Source organism: Saccostrea cucullata, unplaced genomic scaffold, assembly GCF_032062105.1.
Source record: "Saccostrea cucullata isolate Sc308-1 unplaced genomic scaffold, CSIRO_AGI_Scuc_v1 ctg489, whole genome shotgun sequence".
NCBI lineage: Eukaryota > Metazoa > Mollusca > Bivalvia > Ostreida > Ostreidae > Saccostrea > Saccostrea cuccullata.
In genome coordinates, this window is record NW_026935196.1 from 169,886 (window position 1) to 187,497 (window position 17,612).

The 17,612-nt window shown below is 33.6% G+C and overlaps 2 protein-coding genes across 4 annotated transcripts; one reads left to right on the plus strand and one right to left on the minus strand.

The window, feature by feature from the left end:
• Positions 1-1,494: 1,494 nt before the first annotated feature.
• On the minus strand, positions 1,495-6,678 carry LOC134242204 (centromere protein V-like). Of its 2 annotated transcripts, none has more exons than XM_062724287.1 (3): positions 6,483-6,678; positions 2,414-2,700; positions 1,495-2,039 (listed from the first exon to the last, which is right to left on the minus strand). In XM_062724287.1, the coding sequence occupies exons 2-3, from the start codon at positions 2,686-2,688 to the stop codon at positions 1,898-1,900; spliced, it is 417 nt and encodes a 138-aa protein (XP_062580271.1). In that variant the 5' UTR covers positions 2,689-2,700; positions 6,483-6,678; the 3' UTR covers positions 1,495-1,897. The 2 variants fall into 2 exon arrangements, with proteins under 2 accessions (XP_062580271.1, XP_062580272.1); XM_062724288.1 differs by lacking the exon at positions 6,483-6,678 and adding an exon at positions 3,047-3,116.
• Positions 5,236-16,792, plus strand: LOC134242203 (nuclear receptor subfamily 1 group D member 2-like). Of its 2 annotated transcripts, none has more exons than XM_062724284.1 (7): positions 5,236-5,859; positions 12,077-12,436; positions 12,640-12,796; positions 13,132-13,355; positions 13,708-13,936; positions 15,153-15,377; positions 16,052-16,792. In XM_062724284.1, exons 1-7 carry the CDS (start codon positions 5,335-5,337, stop codon positions 16,288-16,290), a joined length of 1,959 nt encoding a protein of 652 aa, XP_062580268.1. In that variant the 5' UTR covers positions 5,236-5,334; the 3' UTR covers positions 16,291-16,792. The 2 variants fall into 2 exon arrangements, with proteins under 2 accessions (XP_062580268.1, XP_062580269.1); XM_062724285.1 differs by lacking the exon at positions 15,153-15,377 and adding an exon at positions 14,880-15,098 and having other exon boundaries at positions 5,244-5,859.
• Positions 16,793-17,612: the final 820 nt, after the last annotated feature.

The window sequence follows — 17,612 nt, forward strand, 5'->3', positions numbered from 1 at the left end:
GATCTTGATTAAAAGTATTCAGAACTGACATATGAGTTTGAAGAATATCATCTTTAGAAAGAGAACTGTGAGAATAAGTTGGATTAGCACTTGCAAAATTAAAACCAAGTTCTTCTAAAATACAATTTATATAATGAGCCTTACAAACGAAGACAATGTCTTAACCTGCTTTGTCAGCAGGGACCAGTACATACTGAGGATATAATCAATATAGTTCTTTTTACACTTCTGCATTGTTGAATACAGAAGGATAGATGGTTTCATATTGCCTCTTAATCATTTAATACGCGATTGTAACATAAATCTGATACATTTAATCCAATATGACAAAGTGTCAACGTTTTCTTTTTCATATCTGGCCCATCGCCTAGCGTAATCCTCTACAGAATCCATCATATTTATGAAATTCTTACGCCAGTTGAAGGATCGGGGTTCCCTATATTTAAGTCTTTTAAGATTATTGATCTAATCTAAATTATTAACTATATTTACGTCACCTGTAATAACGTGTCCAGCAGGACTATGATAGTTATAGGTTGAAGAAGAACATGAACACGGTGAAGGTTTATGTCTCAGACATACGACATCCGGGTCCTGTAAAGTTTTACTTTTAATTAAAAAGTTTGGAAGCAATAGTCGATGTATATTTATAGGGAATACAAGGAGTAGTTTTTAACTTGAAGTATGGTGGAATTCAAGACTGGACCCTTTGTGATTAAAGATATTACTTATATTAACTGCGTCAATTCCGTCGTTGGCATATTGAAGTTTAAGGAAAAGACGGATTGTTTTAGCTGCATTTCCTTCAGTAAAACGAGGGGGTTTAAAAAGCCTATGATTTTTAATATCCATAATCACATATCCAAGCCTGGTGTCGAGGAATCAAAAACTGGACTTTCGTTGACCTTTTCAAGAAGACTATTTAAAAGTTTCAAAGGGACAGAGTCAAGTTTGGTGCGAATATGATGTAGACCTAACTGTTGATTTACATAAGGTAGTAATGAATCAAGAGACATTGTGTATAAAAGATTTATTGTAAGACATGCCCATGACTACACTTATGTCTCTGTGTGTGTTTAAAAAAAGCCTATCACAATTATATTATCAAACTGTGGACTGGATAGATTTCCAACACTATTGACATTATCATTACATCCATAGGGAAAGGCTGTCCCAAGTTTTCTCATCCAAAATTCTTCTCTTTGTCTATGGAAAGGTGTACATGTACTCAGTGAAGGACTATTGCTATGCTGCTAAATATTTTCTAGAATTCTCACTTTCATTGACAAAATAGAATTATCAGGTAAATTAAAATGCTTGTATAATAAATTTTCATGCATATACTAGTACACTGTATATGAAGATTTAGATTTCATTTCAATAAAGGTGCATACTTAAAGCGAAAAATGAATTGTTTGAATTTGTGCAACTGAAAGTGCATGTCTGCTTGAAGGAGGAAAAATAAATGGCTACATACGTACATGAAAAACTAAAAAAAATGTCATAGTTTATATTAATAAAACATAATGAAACACTGTAATACACAAACGCATTAAATAGTAAGACATCTGAAACAGTTTATGATAATAAAGTCTAAAAGAAAATGCATTTTATTATTTATCAACTCTCTTAGCTGATGTACATGCAGATACCGCTGAAAGTATAAAAATATCTGAATTTTTTGCCATTTTTTCTCCAAAAGAGAAATTGAAGCATTAGATCTTACAGAAACATAAATATATAAATACCGTGATTTTTTTTCTCAACATCACCCGGTTCAGAAATATTTCTGAACACATTCTTTCATGATTTAATTACTCTCGGTGATGCGTCACTCTTTTGACCTTGACCTGATATCAGAGTTCTTGTTGTGTTGCTCGACACTCCCTTTGAAGCGTCACTCTTTTGACCTTGACCTGATATCAGAGGTCTGGATATGCTGCTCCCAATTTTGTCCATCGAAGTTTTCCTCTGTAACGTGTTCTACTGTTCCAGGATCCAGACAGTGTGGAGCTACACCATAACCATCAGGATTAGATCTAAATACAGACACATATAAAATCAAACAATACATACATGTCCTTAATATATATAGTGTTCATAATAAACGATAATGGGGGGAATTTTCTGTTTGTTTCTGTGCTTCCAAATTTTTATATGTTTTGGTCACTAAATCGCAGCTTGAACCGATAAAAAAAAGTCAATGAAATATCATTTTCAATGCTTTGAAATGTATAAACTTCTAGCTGTGGGCCACAGGCACCTGACCTAACTTATTTTTCTTTTAATAAAAGAATATACCCCCTATCTAATAATACACTTTGTGTATTTTTACTTAGAGGGTATTTTCTTTATTAAAAGAAAAATAAGTAACGTCAGGTGCCTGTGCTCTGGGCTGTTTGTATGAACTTACCTTGGCGTGTAAAAGCTTTGAACCCCACAAGTTTTACAAAAGGTGTGTTTGGCCTGTCCCGTGTTAAAGGTGTATGTGGTCAGACTGTCCTCGCCCTTCAGGAGAGTAAACTTTGACTTGGGTACTATGAAGTGTTTATTTTGTTTCTTGTAACAGATTGAACAGTTGCAGTTATACACATGAAGATGTTTTGGCGCCAGAACTTGGAACCTGATGGCGCCGCAGTGACAGCCTCCTGTGTGAATGGTCTCTGTCGAGCAGGTACTTGACGACATGTTACTCTAACACTGAAAGAGAAAGAGAGATAACTTGAGTCGAGTTCTGTTCTACTTTTATACATATCCAAACAATTAACCCAAAACAACAATTATTAAAGCTATATGAACTGCATTTTTTTTGATAATTTTAGTTCCCTGTTAAAATGGGTCATTATGATTAATTTGTATGAAATTTAAAACTTTTTTGATCCATGAAACAGAAATAAAGTATCAAAATGTTTGAGAATAATGGCCTCTGTACAATCAAATAAATGGTTTATATAAGAAATCAATATTGTACGGGACGACAATAATGTAATTTTACTCTTTTCAAAGCTTATAAATATGGGTTCCGAAACCTCACAAAAATCCTTACACACAAAGATACATAGCGGGTTCCAGTAAATGCGTAAGCAAGCCTCTTTCTTTACTCCTCTCTGAGATATTAACAGTAGTGAAGGAGAAACTTCAAGATTTCTGTGCAACAATATATTCAAGAAGTCATGTAAATCAGATGTGGATACTGAAAAATTCTAAGGAACTTTTGAACAATTTGAAATCAAAGGATTTTACCAAAATCAACAGCTTAAAAGCTTACGTCTTTTTAATTTTATACTCAGCAATTCCCCACGATAAATTAAAGTTCATGATTTTTGATATCATTGACAGCTGCTTTTTTAATAAATATAAAACTAGTAAATTTACTTACCCTTGTCATTGGTCATTTGCAAAATTATTTTGTTAAAAACATTCTGATTGTACACACAAGTACTCTGAAGTTGACATAAAAAAGATGCTTAAGTTTCTGGTTGACAATTTCTATTTTTTTTTTTTTTTGGCGACCAGGTCTTCCAACAATCTATTGGAATTCCCATTGGTAGTGCCCCGTTATTGGCAGACCTATTTTTGTATTCACATGAAGCAGAATTTGTCCAAAATCTTATCCGTGGAAAGAAGAAAACACTTGCTGTGGCCTTCAACTCGACATTTAGATACCGTAAATCTGGAAAAGGTATATCGCAAAAATATTTTTCTTAAAAATAAATCACCAATAAGAAAATGTGAACAAAGCACGTCGCAAAATTTTGTCAATTAACAATGGTAATTTCCATTTTTAGGTCGATACGATATATCCTGGTGAGTTCGAGATAAGAGATACAACAGAGTCACAACTGTTTCATTAGGATATTTTACTAGAAAAAGACGTTAATGGTAATCTAACAACCAAGCTCTGTGATAAACGTGATGACTTTAACGTTTCAATTGTCGACTTTCCTTACTTATGCAGTAATACTAGAATACAATCATCACCTGGATACGGAGTTTATATATCTCAGTTGATTGGATGCACAAGGGCATGCTATTTATTGACAAACAAGTTGATGAAACAAGAACATCAGCACTCAGCAGTCTCGTTTAAAGTCATCATTTCGTAAGTTCTATATTCGATACAATGCCCTTGTCATCGAATACAATTCTGACTGAGTGACGTTTTTAGTATTAATTGTTAGTCCATTATTTATACACTGAATTGACGACGGATTTTCCGTTATTTCCCGATCATGAGAAAGAGCACATGGCGGGTGTGACCGGTCGGCAGGGGATGCTCGATCCTCCATGGCACAAGATCCAACCTTTTATGTTTGTAAAGGTCGTGTTCGCTCTGCTTCTACTATGTGTTGATTTTTTGGACGTTTGGGCTTAATTACTTTTCTGATCTCCGTATGTTAAAATCACACGTATTATTATTATACGCGTATCTGAAAATTTGATTAATTTTAGATAACATTGATGTACTTAGTATATAAGGGCAGTAGATTTATTAACCGGTGGTATGGACAGTGAATAATGGCTTAACAAGTAATATTAGATTGTCAGCCAGTATTTGACTTAATGATAGATTGTATATGCTGACAAGTTCATTGTATCGGGTGTAGCACTTGCAAAATGATGACTTTAAGCGAAACTGTTTATATTCTGGTTTTATCCACTTGTTTGTTAATAGCTTGCCTCGTTCTAGAAATCGTTCCTACGTAGAGCTAGCTCCTTTTTATCAAGTCAACTGAGAGACATAAAAAACAGGTTATAAGGGTATATTTTCTATATAATTTTCTACAATTTAGAATTTCCAATTCAGAAGTTGGAATTATATACTTTAAAGTTGAAAATACCAACTTTAAAGTTGCAAAAGGCAAAGTTGAAGCGGAATTCCGAACTTAACAGAATAATCAACTTCGAAGTTGAAAATGTCGAAATAAAAAGTTAAAATTTTTCATTTAAGAAAAAGTGGCAATGATAGGCTTCCGTATATTTATTAACCAAATTTATATTATAAATTAGAAAAAAAGAATTAGGTTGAGGTATGGCGATTATATTTTAAGTAAGGAGATCGGATGAAAGGAAGTACTGTATATAGCTGGCATATTTCCCATCAGTACATCGACCTTTACAGCTAGGTGACAAACTATAACGATTTATAAATAGATCACCAACCACCGCTATGGAAATGTAAGACCTCTGTTGACACGTGGGGCAAAGTCTGGGACTTACGCAATCTTGAGGTGTTGTCTTTTATAAAGAATAAAAAATACATGAGTAATCCTCATCCGCTCTGGGTAACATGCATATATCCGCTTTTGAAATATAAAACAAATATCGCAGAGGATGATTGTGGAATCGATCCCAGTTTTCGAATCGGACAATGATTTTAGAAACAAGGAGGGGAGGATGGAGGACTCCTTCTCTCAAGATTCTACAGAATTCATCCCAAATGATAGCCACGACTTCATGGTCAGTGATACCTACTGTTTCAGTCAAGATCTTGAAATGGGCGTGGCTGAGTTCGGAATAAGTGAACCGTCCGGGGATGAGTTGCTAGGTCTTGAGATGGGATTAAGCGAGTTCATTATCAGTGACTATCAGATTTCAGAAGAAATTGATCCTGGATCCTTTTCTGGTGCTTCCTTTGGAGAAAACCTCACTGCCACGGTCGGACAGAGCTTAAAATTGAGTGGTGGTTTTAGTGAAGAGCTGCATGAAGATGTGCAAATGCAGAGTGAGCTTAATTTTGTTGGAACACAGGTTGAGGAGAGAAGGGACTGTGTTGAAGAGAATAAAGGCTTTGGCCTGGACCTTCCTGACTGTTTGGAACCAGAGACGGAAAATGAGACCGGAACAAGCGAAAACAAGGTATTTCATTTTATAAACAAGCATATAAGTCACGAAGCAAGTTTTGGGGAGGTGACACGACAAACGTAATCAGTTTGGGGAGGGGACAATACCAAAGATATATATTTATCGAAAAGCCAAAATAAATAAATAAAAAAATTAAAATAAATTTATAAAAATGAAATAAAAACAGGTCATAGTTAAGATTGTATTGTTAGGAGACACGAGGATATAGTGCGTACTTGTGTTATCTATATAATATTGGATAATTTATTTAGAGGTCACCCCCCCCCCCCCTACCCCCGGTTCCTTCGGCTCTGAATCATGTTAAAACATTTAATTTCCTTATTAATTTTTTCTCGCATAAATTGAAATAGAAAGTGTTTTTCCTTATGCTGGAATGCTACTGTTTGAATAAAAATGAAATAACAAATTTCCCCCTTTTTTAAATTTAAAATGTTAATCAATATTTAACAGCTTCAATGTTCGATGCGCTTAGAGTAATTCTAAAAATTCCTGTCTGGTTATGTATGGTTTGTATTTGTATATTATTAGATATATATGTCCTGTTACCTGAAATCTGTCACAGTAAAATCTCTATAGATTCGCCAAATTTGACATGCTGTACTATCAATAAGACTTACCATGTGTCCTATCTACTCGTCTATGAGCCACTGCAGTTCAAGTGTCTCATATGGTTAAGTACTCATGAAATGTGGGTTCGTTTCCATAAACTAGGTCAGTGTAAATAACAACCTGTCGGGCAGTGATACGTGTACAGTACAAATAAGGAGCTAATTCCCTTGTTTATCAGAGAAAATGGACACTAAAACACAAAATAATGGTAAGTTGTTAAAGTTTCAGACTTCTAGTAACATATTAACTAGAAAAGAAAACTTCTCGTTTGTGTAAAATGCCAATTATTAGCTCTTAAGACTAGCCCGGGACAGGTTATTAAAACGTCCTATAAATTGACATTCACGCATGACGACATCTAGTTTTCTACGCGGCTTGTAATTTTCGGTTTTGAAAGTTTATCAAAAATGTCGTAAATTGTAATTTATTAAATGTGAACAGAGAAGCAATGGTAAACTAAGTTTGTTTAACAACAGAATCAATCAATTAAGACCCAATGGTTTATTTACATGGATGTTTAATAAAGAAGTCAAGTACGTCGTTCTAAATATAGACGCAACATTTAGAATGTCGCTGTACATGTTATGCTTACTGAAATCCTCAAATGAAATACTTTCAGTGTATCTTATTGTTGATTTGTTGTTGATAAACTAAATAGTCATCCATAACGTTAATTCCCTTCCTAACACAGGTACAACATGTACAATGCACTATAAAGCACTCTAAATAGTTTTAAAAGCCAATTTAAATGATATTTAAATATCAATGATTCGATATTGTTACTGTGCATTGTAGAAGAAAATTATAAAGAGTTGTGTGTTTTACGACATCTTTTGTATAACATTTTTTTTAGAGAACGTATTCGGAGATAGGAAATGTAATTTTATATTATCGTCCTACTAATAAAGTATGAACCTTGACTATATGGTCTTCCAGTCTCGGAAACATAAATTAGATTGGTCAGATAATTAATAATAAATGTATTTTAAAGGTAAAAAGGGTCGTTGCTCCATTCTTTTTTTTTTTTTTTCTTTTTTCGTTGTTGTTAATCAAAAATGTAAATTTTTATGCTAACTTTTACGACAAACTTAAAAAAAACAAACACAAAAAGCAAGTAAACACCCACTCATATCAAAAAATTTTGCTATCATATGAGAAAATGTTCCACTTAAGTGTATGTATTGTTAATTTCAATCTTTGTGAGATTTATCCAAATTTTAGAGATTTTTCATAAAGTATATGTATAATTTAATGTAAATATCGAAGAAAACTGTAAATACAATTTCATCGTCATGTTATACTGTATAGGCATAATCCCATTTGACTTGTTCCCCATCTTTTTACCTGAAGATCAAACTTAAATTTCTTTATGGAAATATAATCCATTGAGATAAGTGTGTAAAGTTGTAAACAAGAGCTTTTTTTGACACTGTGACTTTGATTAGGTTCATATGGACCTTCTGATAAGAGAGATATCTCTTTGTGTTGTGAATGAATACTTAGCATCACCCCATTCCTCTAAAAAGTTAAGAAATAACTTTGATGTTTGTTGGTTGTACATCACGTGTATATAATTTTGTCATTTTGTTTGTGTTGGAGAGGACAATTTAAGTTGGAATAACTCATGTTCAATTCCATTGGTTGTGTTCAATAAAATATGTTTACATCAAATCAATAAAAAGAATCGGTGCTATTTTAATTTTTCGTGGTTTGTGAATCTTGTAAACTAGGTACATATTTGCTCCTTGAGTGTTGTCCAAGGTTTTTTTTTTTATTATTAAATTCGAGTTTGACTAGGAAAGAATGTTGGTGAATTTTGTGGGAACCGTAAATCCAGGTTTTCAAAGTATTCCAGAAGCCCGAACCAGCCACAGTGTTTATTTTTTTAATGCTTTGTCCATCAATTTGGATTGGGTATGATTTTATATTTGACTTAAGATTTAACACTCCTTTTTACAAGACCTGCTGAATGCATGTCCTAGTATCAAAAATCATTTGGAACGTAGGTTTTGGATATTATTTTACTAGAAAGAGCTAGACGTTTACGGTAATATAAAAACGAAGAATTATGGTAAACATATTGACTTTTCAGTCGTCTGCTTCGCTTACCTATGCAGCAATGAACCCTTATCACGTGCGGTGTTTATATCTCTCAGTTGATTAGATAATCAAGAGCATGATCTACGTATAAAGAAGATACAAAACTATTGACAAACAGCAGCTCAACACAACTTCTTCCAGTTTGTCTTATTTTGGATGTCCTGAAACAAAAGAGTTGCCTTCTCTTTGCCCCTGAAAAAGTTTATGAAATAAGAATAACAACAAGTCTCGTTCGAAGTCGTCACTTCGCAAATTCTATGGTTGATTTAGTGACCTTGTCGGCAAATACAACCTATCGTGGATTTAAATGCCGACTTACGCTGCTCACTCCTCCATGGCACCTGATCCAATCTCAAATGTTTTTAGTAGTCCTTCTTTGCTCTGTTCCCGATTTGCTTTGTTTAAATCGACTTTGAGCTTGAATATCGTGCATTATCCTCAAATTTCATGAATGAAACATATGGAGATATAACGAACAGTATTATATTCAAGATCAAAAACCATAAAACAATACAAAATAGGAGCAGAGCAAACACGGACCACCAAACCATCAGAGGTGGGATCAGGTGCCATGGAGGAATGAAATCAATACCTCATTGACTTTTAAAGAACTTGATATGCCCAAGGCAGAGTGAAATAATTAACTTGACATATACTAAATTAACTCTCTGTTCCTTGAGCACATAAGACCTGCCCCGAGGATCACTGTCTCTGCCTGTCTGCTTTTCTGTACCTTGGTCTAAGTCCATCCCTGATTTTTCCACTGATCGCCATCATATCTCCTCTTATATTTACTTTCTTGGTGGAGTCCATAACTTGGTACTGATTTTGTCTGCCAAATAGTTTCCAGTGAGACAATTTACTCTGCATCAATGTCTAAACGTTCTTTCTTTCAGCTTCTTTTGATGGACATATCTAGTTAAATAATCTTTTAAAGTATTTCCTTTTGGCACATCTGTGCTTCAAAATCATCCCCTTGGAGTTTTTGCGATGCATTAAAAGGTTCACTTGTCTTGTTTTCTGAGCACCTTTTCTACATTTTTTGCTAGCTTGTCAACATAATTTCTCATGTCTCTCTGTGTACTTAACTTTGTGTTCTTGTTGTGAGGTATTTTCCTAAAGCTGGTCTGTGAAATTGACTGATTTGGCTATTAGTATTTTCTTTCTCTGATTTAGTTCTTAGTTCGACCATACGATTTCCCTTCTTTTTTTCTTTTCAACTCCCTTTTTTCAATTCCCTGCTCCCATAAGAATGCTGTAGATTTGCTTAATACTGACTTTTTGCTGTCAATCTATCCTGTGATGGATTCTTTTCCTTGATTGGTAGTACAAACATTTGCAATCAGATTAACTCATATGAGGAATAAATCATGAGCTGGTGTTTCCTCCACATTTTTCTTCAGTTCTTTTTTTTTTAAAAAAAGATTTTTTTCCTCCTCTTCCCTTAAGAATGCTGATTTGCTGAATACAGACTTTTTGCTGTCAACAGTGATGGATTCTTTTTTGATTGATGTTTTGCAATCAGATTAACTCATATGAGGAATAAATCATGAAAGTGTTTCCTCCACATTTTTCTTCAGTTCTTTTTTTTTTAAAAAAAGATTTTTTTCCTCCTCGCAGATTCTGGGTGAATGACCCAACAGTCTGAGATGTTTTGAATGGAATTCCCATAAGTACCAGAATGGCTGAATGTTAACAACAGGCCTATTGTTGTATCTTTATTAAGGAAAATTTATTAAAAATCTTTCACATGAAAAAAGTTCTTTGTTGTTACCTTCAATTCAACATTGAGATATATGGACCACCTTTTATCAATTAAAGAATATTCATTTTCATTCCTACCTTGATTCGAAATGTCCCTTTGAACTCGGAATAAAAGATTTTCCAGAGTTCAACACATTTGTTTCGTATTTGGATATTTTACTAGAAAAAGATTTTAAGACTGTATTGGTAACCAAGCAACTAGACTATGATAAACGTGATTATATACTTTACCTTTTCTATCTTCAAATTCCATGTCCTCATCGTTTAATCGATGGGTTTGAAAAATCTTAATACATGTACATATTAATTTTTCTAAGAAATAAATATGCGTGTATATACGTCATCCACCATTCTAAAGAAATAAAATCACGAATTTCGAAATCACATTCAGTTAAAACAGGAAAAAAGTACCCCTGTCTTAAAACTTTGATATAATTGATCATTATTGAAATTTGAAATTCAAACTTCAATCTATGACGTTATTGCGTTTGTCAACGCCTCCGCTATTTTAAAATGGTGCGAGCAATATCAAGTAAATAGGCAATCAATCACGATTGGAAAAAAGCACCAGGTAACCTTTTTATTAGTTTTTGAAAGTTTACATTGAATAACAAGTAGTTTCCCTCTGAGAGAAAGGTCGGAGGACCTCACTCACTTACACATACACACAGAAACATACGTTTGAATTTAAAACCTTAAAAAACTATGGATACCAGTTACAATATTGGATATTCCGGAATTAAATTACCTTACCAACATATTTTTTTTTATCAAAGCTTTATGTTAAAAATAATCTCCTTGCGTTCCTCTGGCAAATAAATGACGGATATACTAGTATATATAACTATATGTAGTCTTTTTCCAAGAAAGCAATATGACACGCCCACCTCTTTGCTTTTCTGCTAACAAGAAGAGCTGTACTCTGTCGACGAAAAAGTGATGCTGATTATATTCTGAATGAAGAATATGTAGATAACGAACAGTATTCAAGCTCAAAGGTCCATAAAACGATACAAACAGAACCACAGCAAACACGGCAAAACATCAGAGGTGGGATCAGATGCCAAGGAGGAGTGAGCATCCCATACCGACCGGTCACATCCGCCATATGCTCCTTGTCATGATCGGGAAATAGCGAAAAATCTGTTGACAATTCAGTGTGTAAATTAATTAAGAATGGTTTTTAGCAAACAGGCGATTGCAAATCACGATATTAGACATAAATGAAATTTTAAAATGAAAACAAAATAACAAACAATTTTTTTCCTGATTACATTAAAATATATGTACTTCTAAATCAGCACATTTTTGTCGATTATATGATATTGGGAGGTCTACGGAAGTTTTCAATGAAGTAAATATTTACACATATCGTGACTTTTTTTGCTTTTAATGCTTCCAAATATATCCCAAACACGTAAAGAAATAAGATGAAATAGTTGTTAAAAGAATAAGCACCTTGGCACTTTCATTCACAAACCGACACGGTTCACGGATCTGGGCTGCTTAATTGCTTGTTTTTCTCCCGTGAAGTTTTATGAATGAAAACTAGTAACCTAAATATACGAGTAATGTATTACTACTAGCGTAAAATAATATTAGCCGGAACGACATGATAATTTGTTTAGATAAAAATAGTTTAGTAGATTATCGACAATGCATAAATAGGATTGACATCCCTCTTTTTAAGTATTTGCAAATTTTAACCGATACAAATCACTTATTACACTTCTTTCAGACCTCTCTTCCAAAAATGATGGAGTTCGTAGAATTCCTGGTGGACATGGAAGGTATTAAGGATTTTAAAACAGCTTCAACTATGACAGATATTATCATGGAAGAAATTGTAGACAATGCTTTAGCAGTGAGTGATTCGTCCAACTCAGCAAGTAGTCCGTCCACAGGCGAAAGGTTACACTGCCCTGATACGCCGTGTGGACAAGACTCGAACTATTCTGCGAAAAACAGTTCCATCAAAGCTGTTGTTTCCAAAGCCAAAGACCCTGGTCCTAAATCAACATTCCTCCCTCCCTGTCGTGTGTGCGGGGATAACGCGTCTGGATTTCACTATGGAGCTAATACATGTGAAGCTTGCAAGGTAAAGGTGGTGTTGAAAAGAAAAGTCTAGCAGGAATTTAATTGGTCTTGCCCATGTTAACGGATATTAGTATCATTATGGTCTTTGCAATATATATTTTTCTTGATTTTTTTCATTTCCAGCCGAAATTAAAAATGAAATTTGGGTATTGATCGACCGATATTTTTTCAGCATACACGTCTTAACCTATAAGTTTCTTGTAGGGTTTCTTCAGAAGAAGTATTGTTAAGGTTCAGCAGAATAAAGAGTCGTATAAATGCGCGGGAAAGGGAAGCGGTTGTAATCTGGGGCCAGGAAAAAGAAATCCATGCGCGGCCTGTAGATACGCAAGATGTCTGGAAGTGGGAATGTCTATTAACGGTAAGTGTTTAAGTGCAAATTACTAAAAACTGTTTATCACAAGACAATGTTAATTTAAAATCATGACGGTAATGTTAATTTGTTCTCACTCTCTTTACTGTCAGTTTCTTAATTATTAATAGACAATTTTCTATTAATAGACACAATCTAATGAAATGGAAAGAAACAAAATATACAAGTTCATTTGAAAAAAAATGTTATAAATCATTATTTATTTATAAATGATAATTCAATTATTTTTGTTGATTTGATTTATTATTGTTGTGTTACTTTTTCCTAGTTCTACTTGTAGGAGAAAAGAAATAAATTGTCTATGTGATCTCTGTTTCTTTCAGCAATAAAAACCGGTAGATACACGTACGAGAAGAGAACTAAGGACACTGTGGAGGTGAGGAATATGAAGGCGGTGGAGAGCCCCTCCCACCTAGAGACCTACATCAGTGACTCGGAGGTGGACCAGATCATCCAGGCCCTGAAAGACGTCCTCCTAAAGAACTGTCCACAGGCCTACAAAATCTTTGACAGGGAAACCAACCTACACAGGCAGTGGCAGATCTATGTAAGTCTGCTGGCTTTAATTAATAAACAAAAAGATTTTTACCTCGTTTTATATATGTTTTTCATCTCTTGTCCTCGGTTTCAATGGTCAAATTCAACAGACCCTCTTTAAAAGACTTTTTAAACTGGTCCAAAGTGTTCGAAAAATGATATTTTGGTACAATTAGCAGGGCAATATAAACCTTGCATTTTCTTTATAAGCTTTATGTATTTTGCCATCATGTCCAATCATGTTTTTTCTGTTCAAAACTATAAAAAAAACTTAGATAAGTGTGAACCAAGAGAGAATAAAAAACATTTCGTCTTCTTTTAACCAGAATTTTTATTGAAAACATTTTTTACCTTTAATTAAGAATGACTACAAGGCCAAAGTGGAAATTTTTGGTTCAATGTCCGTGATTCCAAAAGATGTGTGGGACGAATTTTACAAAGAAACTGGGATAGACTTAGACAACAGACAAGAGCTGATGAAGGAAATGGCTTGTAGAATGGAGTATGGGCTCACAATGATGGTCGACTTTGTTCGCGCTATTCCGGGATTCGCCGATCTATCCGTGTCTGATCAGACAGAACTTATAAAAGGTAATAATAATAATTGGAAAATTAAATTGCTTTGAGAAAGTTATCAGTATTTTAGTTTAACCCTTTTAATTAATTTATTTCATTTCCATTTTAAAAAGATAGAAATTAAAAACACATTACTTAATTGCTTTTGAAATTGATCTTTCTTACTTAAAAATGAAAAAAAATCCATATTGTAGGTCAATATGCCCAAATTCTGTGTTATTACTCAACAAAGTTAAAGTTTTTGTTCTCGGAGCTTGGGTGTAGATAATACAATTTTATTTATTAATATACCTTTGTTAATTTACTAGTATTTGTGCAAAACCTAAATGACTTAAAATAAATTACGTATTTTACCTCTATAGATGAAATATTTGGCATTTTTTAATCACCTTTATGAACAACTAGGTCAGATTCATATAAGTCCCCTGAAAAAGAAAAAAAAAATGCAAAAGAATAAATAACAACTGAAATATTTAACAATATCCAACTATGAAATATATAATTGTATGTTTATATCATTTCCTCTGATTTTTCATTTGTGGGTGACTTTTTCTTAGAGAGTGTTCGGAGATAACGAACAGTAATCAAGCTAAAAGCTCCATTGATACAAACTGGGAGCAGAGGAAAGACGGACCTCTAAACTATCAGGTGGGATCAGCTGCCATGGAGGATGTAACAACTTCGCTAAGACATTATGAATCTAAGAATTTGTGAAACTAAACGTAAACAAAGAAGAAAACAATAAATTTTAGAAACTTTGACAATTTGAGTTTCTGTCATTCTGGTTTGTAACTCTCGCTATCTTATAACAGGCTATGGACTTCGTATAGGGAAAGGAATTCTCGAATTTTGCAGCATTTTTAGTATTTGTTCATAGTGTTAAAGGATATCACTTTTATTCTGAAAATGTAGTGAACATTTTCATTTAATAATTTAATTTGTAATAATTGCTTTGCAGCATCTCATTTCGAATTTTTCTACTTGATGAATCATAAAACAATTAATCCTGAATTACGGGTGATATCGGGGATGTTAGGTATGCATCAGAGTGACATGGAAAAAATTGCCGAAAAAGAAATGGTGGACACCCTATTTCAATTCAGTGCAAGCTTTACTAACCTTGACCTGTGTTTTGATGAGGTGTTACTTCTACGGGGGATAAGTGTTACCTTTGCAGGTAAATTTAGTCAGAATGGTCTTCTTTCAGCACTAGTATTTCTTTTCTTTGTAGCATCTCATTTTGAATTTATGTTCATTGGTCATTGTCACTGCTTTAACCCCCACCTGAAAGTTGTTACGGGGTTAATCGATGCACAGCTACAAGATGTTTATAAGCTATTTGGGATTGATGAATCAGTCACTAGTCAATTCAATCAGATGGCTGCCACCTTACAAAAGATTAAACTAGATTGGGAGGAAAGTTTTTTGATGCGTAGCATCGCTGTTACTTCCTCAGGTAAGGAGAGTATATACCATGAGAAATAATGTATGCTATTGCGGGGGCTATGTCTGCTTTGTGTTCCTTATGTTTTCCATGTTTATCATCCTACCTACTTTTCCTGCACATAGCTACATTGTTCATCGTGCCTTATTGTATGTCATTCATAATATAGGTTCAGAAATGGCTAGATATGTTTTGGAAGAATATAAACACGTCATTACATGTGTATGTCAATATCTTCTCGCATGTACTCAGGTAAATTGGAGTTGGAAATACTCAGAATATTAAATGCCTTTCATTTTATGTATCATGCTCCATGTTTGGTGTTGGTTTTTCACTATTGAAATTAGAGACCTCAAGTGCGTTGAGTAATCATTCATTTTTAGTTGAATAGTGTTTTCTTCGACCTTGAGCCAAACCTTGATATAATCAAGTAATATATAAAATATACTTTGATAAGATTAAATAGAAACTAGACATTTTCAGAATTAGTGCTGTTGTAGATAATTAGAAAGACTATGATATAATTTTTTCTGTTTATCTAAAAAAAAACCACCAGTAATTTAGTTGTTGTGTTTAAAAATTAATACGCCCTTGACTGTTAGATTACTATTATATTGTTGTTGTTTTTTTTTAATAATTTTTAGTAACTAGAGGGAGTTCATTTAAATTTTTTTGTTTGCCCACAGATCGTTGTCAGTTGGAGGAACCAAAAGCCGTAGAACGAATTCAGTGGAAGCTGATCAATGCTTTTAGAGTGCTAGCAAAACGTAAGAACTTCAAGCCAGAGCAAAGGTTGTGGCACATAATGGACCGCCTTACTGCTCTCAGGACTATGACAGAAATAAGCAAGGAACTGGACAAACAAAAGTGTTCATGGCCAGTCATGAAAGACCACCCTCTGGTTTTGGATATTCTGCAGAGCTGATAAATATTCTCACTTATTTAAACCAATTCTAATGTGATAATATCCTTAAAGCACCTCCTGTTTTAGCCAAAAATGAAGGGCTCTTTAATCCTCTAGGATTCATTGATATAATTTTTGTGGCACCGATTTTTGAAATACTATTGCAACTTTGACAAAATTGAACCGATGCCTAGAGCACAGAGCAAGTAGTTGTAAACTGCTTCAACTTGATGATGATGAATGAGAACACAGACTCCCAGTGTATGAGTGTTCGTGTTTTTATATAAAGGAAGGAAATGCATCTTTCTTCTAATGTGATCTCAAACACATGACAAACCAGTGAATCAGTGATAGTTATTTTTGCAGCAAGTTTTATGTCGATGTTATTGTCTCTGTTCATCTATACTTTGATATATAGATTCTCCATGGAACAGTGTTATATGCAAACAACATGTGTTTGTTTTGAAAACACTTGTCTAATAATCATTGAGTTTATTCGAAGAATTATATTTTTGGAATCTGAGCTGTTTTTTTCTCACATTTTTGATCATAGATAAATATAAGCAGGGCAAATTGAAACAAAACATGTTGATGTGATGTAGTCAGAAAAAACCCCACACATAATCAAAGCTGATACCGTCATATTGACGGCTTATTGATTGATAAAAGACAAAATCTAAGAATAAGAGAGAATAACTCTGTTTAAGAAACATTCCAAAGCTTCTGACGGAAAAATTAAAAGTTCAATGGTAGATTAATAAGCTTGTGGAGTTCATGTTCCAAAAGCCCTCTGTTTCTTCGTTATGATTCAGAAATTATGTGCAGTTTTTTTTCTCCTTATGAACAACTGTTCAATCATTTTTCTGAGTTATTTTCAAAAGAAATACCGTCAATCACATTTTTGAGGGGTCAAATTTTCGTGGTTTGAGGAAAATATATTGGTTCATTGAAACCAAGAAAATTAACCCCTATAAAATTTATCGATTTCAGGGTAAAGGATATTTAAGCCCAATCGTAAGTGCCAAGTCTTGTTGTTTAATATATTCTGAAAATTCCATCACCAAGACCTTTACTTCTCGTGAACCTGAAGATTTTAATTTCATCATACTTTGCCATAAAATGGTTGTAATTATTATTCATAATTTTCATCTGTAAAGTTTAAAATCAATTATATACAATATTTCCATAAAAATTACATTTTTCCATTTTGACAGTACAGAAGCATTATTTTCTTTTTGATGGAAACTTTTCTTCTGATTGTGAAGAATGGAACAGTATTTGGATTCCTGTACATTCCTGTTGAGGACTTGTATAGGTTATGCCTGCTGCTTTATCCATTTATG

Bases quoted from the DNA above. Each gene is read 5' to 3' on its own strand.
- LOC134242204 (XM_062724287.1), bottom strand. From the start codon at position 2,688: ATGTCGTCAAGTACCTGCTCGACAGAGACCATTCACACAGGAGGCTGT. The intron at 2,040-2,413 runs GTAAGTTCATAC...GTCTGTATTTAG, and splicing joins CAAAGCTTTTACACGCCAAG to ATCTAATCCTGATGGTTATG.
- LOC134242203 (XM_062724284.1), top strand. From the start codon at position 5,335: ATGATTGTGGAATCGATCCCAGTTTTCGAATCGGACAATGATTTTAGA. The intron at 13,937-15,152 runs GTAATAATAATA...TTTTCTTTGTAG, and splicing joins TCAGACAGAACTTATAAAAG to CATCTCATTTTGAATTTATG. The intron at 15,378-16,051 runs GTAAGGAGAGTA...GTTTGCCCACAG, and splicing joins CATCGCTGTTACTTCCTCAG to ATCGTTGTCAGTTGGAGGAA.